The sequence below is a fragment of the Seriola lalandi genome, unplaced genomic scaffold, assembly GCF_002814215.2.
Source record: "Seriola lalandi dorsalis isolate HSWRI2012SDOR001 ecotype SW California unplaced genomic scaffold, Sedor1 jcf7180002053868, whole genome shotgun sequence".
Taxonomy (NCBI): Eukaryota; Metazoa; Chordata; class Actinopteri; order Carangiformes; family Carangidae; genus Seriola; species Seriola lalandi.
Genome location: NW_019524421.1, coordinates 6822 through 14615, shown reverse-complemented (window position 1 = coordinate 14615; position 7794 = coordinate 6822). Strand labels below are relative to the sequence as shown.

The window sequence follows — 7794 nt, the reverse complement described above, 5'->3', positions numbered from 1 at the left end:
TGGCTGATGCTAATTAAGAGAAACCTACTGTCGTCAGAACAAAAACATTACATCTGATCAGCCTTTCATTAAACATTGACTACGCGGTATCATCATCATAGAAACATTAAAAGGAGGGTATGTTATTTTTGTTAACAGCAGCCACAGAGAGGGGAATGTTTTATCTTCCATGATGTGTTCAGTGACATTTACAAATAGGACAAAATAACTCTCTTAATGTGCAGACGAGAAAGATTATTTATTTATTAATTTCACAGCAGTGATTCTGTGAAGTGACCATGAAGGTTCCATCTCTTCCATTCAGAAAATCCTGAGGAAAATCACAAATATGATCATCATTATTTATTGTTGATGGAATAGTCAAGTCGGTCGCAGGTAGAGTTATGACTATTTTCAACTATTGACAACTGTTCAGTTTTTCTGGGGAATGTTTCAAGCATAAATCCCAAACATTCACTGATGATTTGATGCTTTTTTTTGTCGTATCTGATTGTAAACTGAAGAGTTTTGGCTCTTGGCACTTAAAATACATCTTCTCTCGGAAACTTTAGCGGAAACTTTTCACTATTTTTGACATTTTATGGACAAATTGATAAATCAAGTTTGAGGTTTTCCTAGTTGCTTCAATGCAGTCAGATGGAGCGTCATCTAGTGGTGATTAAAGGAACTGCAGGTTAAGACACTGCCATTCAACCATTGCTTTTGACCCTATAGGGACTACAGCTATGAATAAGACTGTTTAGGTTAGACATCTAAGCCAGAGGTTCTCAAAGTGTGGTCTGGGGACCCCTCTGGGTCTTCGAGGAGGTTCCAGGGGGTCTGTGGTCTAATTTGTGGGAACCACCGATATAAACTACCTAATTGCACATATAGAAAATATTCACTAGCTAACAACACATGACAAAGTATGAAAGCACGCACTCAAGAGTTGAGAGTAAAGTGTTAATTTTTTTTCTCTATCCATGTTTATCTGCTTTCCCACCTAATCCTCATCCCTCTCTCTTTTCCCCAGGACACACACAGTCTGTCCTCAATTTGAACCCTCTGTGAATTAAACCAACACCGAGGGCCGTCGCTTTCCCCAAAATCAGAACTAAAGAGGATTGTACGACTGCTTTTTTTTTTGGGTGATTTTCGACAGATGTATATATTAACAGAGGAATAGACGAGACATGGAATCAGAAGGATGTTTGTGGATTTCTGGATACCTGGACCTTCTTTTTTAACCCAAGGGGAATGTAATGGAATAATGTTTCAGTGACTACAGGCTCAAACAAAGGGCATGTCTGAAATTTTAGTCCCTCCTTTTAGCAGCAGAGAGATCAACAAAGTAAAGCTTTGACTAAAGTGGATGATTGTACACTCACATTACAGAAAACCAACACCTACATCTGACTTTCCAGCACTCTTCTCTGGATGCTGTGCGGGAAAGTCCTGCAGTAAGGGGGGTGTGTGGATGTCTAATCCCTCAGATGTGACTGCAGGCTCCAGAAAAGGGCTGTGACTGAATGTTTAGCCTCTTCTTCAACACGACATGCCTCTCCAAAGATCTAACAAGTGCCAACAGCTTTCACAAGGAGTTTAATTAATATTCTGGCTCTCCGTCTCGGCCACACGATGGAGTAAAGTGCGAGTAAAGAAGTTTACAAAGGCAAACAATACAAACCCACAGTAGGAATACTTGTATCTGAACATCCAGCCCCTCCCCCTGGCCGCAGTGTGGAATAAGGGGTGTGTTCGGAGGTTCACCCCCACCAGGCTGCCACTCGCAGATGGAGGCTCACCAACACTCCCCAGATAGCAGCAGTGAGGAGTGCACCGTCCTGGAGGCTCCACCTGGAAAAAACACCTGCCCACAACATGCAGGGAAGGTGGGAACACAACACACATGTTGTTTTTTACTTTTTCTCTTCAACAACTTGTTTAGTGACGGTGATGACGCCCAAAATCCTGTAGAGATTCTTTGATTTCTGGCAACTTTATTTTGCACCTGAGTTTTGCGAGGCTGTAAATTACTAATACTAAAATACAAATACATCTTGTATTTCTACAAAAAGTAGCCCCCCCCCCACACACCCCCTCTTTCTTTCTTCCCTTTCATCTCCAGGTGGCTGACCTGTACTGTTTGGCCTGCGAGTTGGCGCTGTGTGAGGATTGTCTGTCGGACCATGGAGAGCACCCTAAGGTGCCCCTCAGCCAGGCCCTGGAGCAGAACCGCAGCAGCCTGCAGGAGAGGCTGGGGATTGTCCAGAACAGGTGGGGACTGCAAATACACCTGCACTGTGTCCTTATGTACTTAGTTACATTCCCCCACAGCAAGAGGAAACACAGGGAATTCACAGGCATGAGTAACTACTGAGAGACAGTTAATGGGGAGAAGAAGGGGGACATCTGGTGGACAGGGAGAGAAATGCAGGACTACGGACCAACAACAACAAAATGACAGAAATGAGGAAATGTGTTCTCGGACTTGTGAATGACTGTTCATCAATGCAATGATCATACAAACAGAAGCACAGCGTGTCTTGCATTAATGTTGTAACAGAGAATTAACAAAGGATAACCTCGTGTGTTGATGCAGATTTTTTACGGCTTCACCTTCTAATTCCTGTTTCCCTTCATATGTGTCCCTCCAGACTCCCTCAGCTTTCAGATGCCTTGTCCTTTGTTAAGGAGATCCTCCAGCAGCTGACCAATCAGAGAACTTCCATCGAAGAGGACATCCAGTCGAGCTTCGAGGACCTGCACAAGCAGCTGGATGTCCGGAAGAGCGTTCTGCTCATGGAGCTCGAGGTCACATATGGACTCAAGCAGAAGGTGCAGAGCAGCAAAACAAGACATTGGTTGTTATTAATGAATGAATGAATGAATTGTGAAGTAAAAGGTTGTCTGTCTCTGTGCCCAGGTTCTCCAGGCCCAGGTAGACAGCCTCGTTCGGGGGGAGGGGGATATCAATGCCACCTGTACCCAGACGGAGGAGGCTCTGGCTGGGGAGGCATGCGTGGCGAGCCTGCAGGTGGAGCGGGAGCTGGGGGAGAGGCTGGCAGAGCTAGCTAGCCTCGGCCTGCCGTGTCAGCCAGAGGAGAACGACCAGCTGGATCTGGTGATGGAGACGGACGGGCTGAGGAAGTCCATACACAACCTGGGCACCATCGTTACGACCAGGTGAGACCATGCTGACGCCAAATGTTCTGGCCCCCGGGCACAAGAAGCATTTTTGCATTTAACACCATTTGACTCATGTTCCCCTTCTTCCTCAGTGCGGTGGCGAGCCAGAGCGAAGCCATGGGCATTGGCCTGGAGCAGTGCATCGTGGGGCATCCTGCCTCGGTTACCATAGTAACGAGGGACAAGTCAGGGGGAGCCTGCAAGAGTGGCAATGCGATCCTGTCAGCTGAGGTTCATTTTACGCCCACAGTCAAGTAAAATAGTGAACACATTCACAAAAAACTTACAAAAGGTTACCTGTGTGTTACTCCAGGTGTTCACCCCAGACGGCAGCATAGTGGACGGTGAAATCGTGGACCACAAGAATGGGACTTATGAGTTTGTGTACACGGTGCCGAAGGAGGGCAACTTCTCATTGGCCCTGCGTCTGTACGACCAGCACATCAAAGGAAGCCCCTTCAAACTGACCGTCACCAGGGCTTATGAGACAGAAGTAGAGGTGGGTGGAGGGAGATTGTGTGTGTGGAACTACATCTTAATTTGTCAGACAAAAGGGAGAGTGTCTAATTTTATCCAAACACTGTACCCTTACAGTCGCTGTCTCTCCAGGTCTCTCCGTCCACCACCACGGCGACCAACTCCGCAGCCAACGCCACACCATCCACAGGCTCCTCTGAGGGGGCCAAGAGACGAGGGAAGTCCCCTGGGCAGAAGAAGAAGGGCTCCAAAAGGGCCAGCAGCGCCCTGGGCACCCCACGACGTAAAACCCAGAACCCCATTGAGGATGACCTCATCTTCAGGATCGGTGAGACATTTGTCCGGACAGAAAAAGGCAGATCTGAGTACTTGTTGAAGAACCTAAATTTGGGGGACAAGGTGTAGCCTCCAGCTCCAGTTGTTGCTCTCTGTTTCCATTGTTACAGTGCACACTGAAATAGCTAATCCAGTTCAAGTATTTGCATCACCCAAAGCATGATGGGACCTGAATTGCCATTACCCCAATAATAAATAAGAAAACATTTGGATTGACGAAATGCATGAATATATTTTCAATCATACTCATAACTTAGTCACAGAACGTCCCAGTGTCTCTCATGAAAATCAAGTAGTTCACGATATCTTGAGAATAACAACATATGAATCACAATGCATGACTAAAAGGGAGCAAAAAGTCCAGATTTTATATGGTCAAACCCAAAAATGGTCTGACCGGTGGGTCTAGTCCGAACTTTAGCAGTCGAACTGTGACTCTGTCAAAAGGTTGATGCTACAAATTAAACAAATCTGTCTGTGTTGCCAGAATAAACAGGTTTAACAGAAAGATTACAGGCAGAGCAGATGCTTGAAATCAGTTTCATCTGATTTTTCTTGCTCTCTTCAGGAACAAAGGGGAGGAATAAAGGAGAGTTCACCAACCTTCAAGGAGTGGCTGCCTCCTCCACCGGCAGGATACTGATCGCCGACAGCAACAATCAGTGCGTCCAGGTAAAACACATTATGCCCAGCCCTGGAGGCTGTTTGACGGTTCAGGTTAGAGGTTAAGGAATATGTTATGTCTACGAGGGTCCTCACAAGTTGTCCCCACTCCAGATTTTCTCCAATGAGGGGGAATTCAAGAGTCGTTTTGGGGTGCGGGGACGGTCACCAGGGCAACTGCAGCGCCCCACGGGCGTGGCTGTTCACCCCAGCGGTGACATCATCATTGCTGACTATGACAACAAGTGGGTCAGCATCTTCTCAAGCGATGGCAAGTACAAGGTAGGTGTTTCGTTGTGCACTTTAGCTGTTGGAGGATGAAGTGTTGATTGATTCTTTATAACTTTTTAATTTGAGCAACAGTTCATAAATATAAATTGTATTTATCTCTCAAGGACATTTTAATGTATTTCTGAATTCAATCAATTCAAACTTACATTGTTATGTTTTCTTGAATGGCTCTTTGTTCTCATTGGTTTTATTTGTGGTCCATCAGGCGAAGCTTGGCTCTGGCAGACTTATGGGGCCAAAGGGGGTGTCCGTGGACCAGAACGGTCATGTGATCGTGGTTGACAACAAGGCGTGTACCGTCTTCATCTTCCAGCTGACCGGCAAACTCATCACCAAGTTTGGTAGTCGAGGCAACGGTGACAAGCAGTTTGCAGGTAGTGCAAAGGGTAATATGAAGGGTAATAACTTAAAGCTGTTGAACTGTCAGTTCAAGTGCAAATTTAAGTGGTTGAAGTGTTTTTAATTTTAGTAACACATCAAAACACTCCAAGTGTTATATGAAAAACAATAACTAAAAGCTGGTAAAGTGCAACCTGAAAGCAATTGAAGTGTAAACAGTCAGGGCACATGAAGTGTAAGTTCTGAAAGCAGTTAAAACTTTAGTTCCACTGAAGTGCAAGTGGTGACAGCAACTGAAGCGTCAGTACAAGTGTAATCGCTGAAAGCCCAACCTGTTCTTGTTGTTTCCGTGTTTCTGTCCTGAAGGTCCACACTTTGCAGCGGTGAATAACAACAATGAGATCATTGTGACCGACTTCCATAACCACTCTGTCAAGGTACTGACTAAACATCACATAAATGAAAGAAAACCTTTGGTCTAGCATTACCCACGTGAACAATTACAAATTTAACTTTTTGCTCAAGAAAACTTGAACAGGAGATGTAAATATGGATTCTGATATTCTTTCTCTGTCCGGGTCAGGTTTTCACCCCTGAGGGAGAGTTGGTGTTGAAATTTGGCTCAAACGGTGAGGGAAACGGCCAGTTCAATGCTCCCACTGGTGTAGCTGTGGACGTTAATGGGAACATCATCGTAGCTGACTGGGGAAATAGCAGAATTCAGGTACAACAGCGCTGTGCAGTGCTTGCAAACATGTAATGGTAAGACCCCGCTTCTGGGAAAATTAGTGCAAAATTATCAAAACATTTTCTGTCCCTGTTCCAACATTTCCAGGTGTTTGATGGCAGTGGTTCCTTCCTCTCCTACATCAACACTTCGGCCGACCCTCTCTATGGTCCCCAAGGTCTGGCTCTGACCTCAGACGGACATGTGGTGGTGGCAGACTCTGGCAACCACTGCTTCAAAGTCTACCGCTACCTACAATGATGGAGGCTTGGATGGAGAAGTGAAGCGGAGGCAGGAGAGATGATCCGGGGGGAGCAGTTGTTGAAGACGGGAGATACAATGCACGATGTCAAATTATTGCATGAACCTCCATTGCCGACTGTAATGATGGAAGGAGGTCTAAAAGTGAGGAAGAAACAAAGAAAAAGGATTAGCTGAGCCATTATTACATCACAAGACTATGAAAGTAAAAGCTTGTATTGGCATCTTTGATGATTCTGATAAAATAAGATAATCAAAAAATGAACCTGGATAGCAGGAGATGGTGGCTGTAACACTGGTCTTTGAGCTTTATCCATTCAAAAGTCTGAAGAACGTTAAGTGCCAGATAAGGGGCAATGTAAAGATTCAAATTTTCTGCCTTCATGCAAGTTTGACATACATTGCAAAATGGGATGCATGAAGGATGCAAGATTAGAGTAAAAAACAGCGATGCCAAGACGGATTAATGATGTCAAATTCTCCCAGGTTGGCATGAGCATAACAACGGAGGACTGAATGAAAACAGGCTTAAAAAAGAAAGGAAGGATAAATAAAGGCTGCAAGCGGGGAGGACGAAAACATTGTTGGAAACCACTGCTTCCAAAATCTACATTGGAGTGAATGATGGATCAAGAAATCGAAGAGGCATTAAAGGCATGAATGAATAGATAAAAGTTGGTGATTCGAAATGGAATGGAAGGTCGAAAGATTTCTATTGCTCCGCCTTCTCGTATTGTGTCTAACAGGTAAAATAATGGCCAGTGAGCTAAAAGAGGTCTGTGTCTTGGTTTGACATAATTTGCTACTCCACGCAACTACCACAGGTTACACCCACAGTAGTTTACATTTGCACGCCAACTTCTGCACTAATATTTGGAGGCTAACTTTAGCTACCAATGCTTAGTGGTTGTCAGTGTGCACTTGAGCAAAGCACTTAAGGAACTTTAAACTGGTCCATCAATAGTAAATCTGTAAATATGAAGCAAAGAATGGGTTAAAAATTAAAGGGCATTCTCACCCAACCAAATTTCCTTTAACTGTATCATAAAAAGAGATGTGTTAAGAACCTTTCACTCTGGGATGATCATAGAGAAATGATTCGGAGACTAAGACATTGGCCACTTTTAGCCTCTAGTCCATTGTTTGTACATTAGGATTGTTTGAATATGGAATGTTTATTTTCTTTCTTGCCATACGCTAGTATTCTTTACAAGTCTTAGGCAATAGATTCATCATTAGATATGACTGCTTGACTCTGATTCTGATTGTTTGAATGACTGATTCATTGGGTTGATTGCATTGAAGCAGCATTGTCTATCTATGCTTGGTTTGAGTGTTCATATATTTTTCCTCGGACATCTGGAGCAAGGAGGAAGAAAAAAGATCTATAAATCTATCCTATATATTTGTGAAAATACCTTTAATATCATGTAAAATGTTCGAAATAATCAACATATTTGGAATCAGCAACATTTTTACACACTCCTTTCTGCTCATCTCAGTAACAAAGTAACAAGAGGCTGGGGTGGGTG

At 44.2% G+C, this 7794-nt stretch overlaps 1 protein-coding gene across 2 annotated transcripts; it reads left to right on the top strand.

Annotated features, from left to right (window-relative positions):
- Positions 1-1017: 1017 nt before the first annotated feature.
- Positions 1018-7775, top strand: LOC111651929 (tripartite motif-containing protein 2-like). 2 transcript variants are annotated; one of them, XM_023402007.1, is made up of 13 exons: positions 1018-1871; positions 2108-2256; positions 2637-2817; positions 2906-3165; positions 3261-3399; positions 3482-3667; positions 3778-3973; positions 4550-4653; positions 4759-4926; positions 5141-5309; positions 5641-5711; positions 5858-5998; positions 6110-7775. In XM_023402007.1, exons 1-13 carry the CDS (start codon positions 1773-1775, stop codon positions 6260-6262), a joined length of 2016 nt encoding a protein of 671 aa, XP_023257775.1. In that variant the 5' UTR covers positions 1018-1772; the 3' UTR covers positions 6263-7775. The 2 variants fall into 2 exon arrangements, with proteins under 2 accessions (XP_023257775.1, XP_023257774.1); XM_023402006.1 differs by having other exon boundaries at positions 3763-3973.
- Positions 7776-7794: the final 19 nt, after the last annotated feature.

Coding starts and splice junctions, on each gene's coding strand:
- LOC111651929 (XM_023402006.1), top strand. CDS start 1,773: ATGGAGGCTCACCAACACTCCCCAGATAGCAGCAGTGAGGAGTGCACC. Junction 3,668..3,762: donor CTTATGAGACAGAAGTAGAG/GTGGGTGGAGGG, acceptor GTACCCTTACAG/TCGCTGTCTCTCCAGGTCTC. Junction 5,310..5,640: donor CGGTGACAAGCAGTTTGCAG/GTAGTGCAAAGG, acceptor TCTGTCCTGAAG/GTCCACACTTTGCAGCGGTG.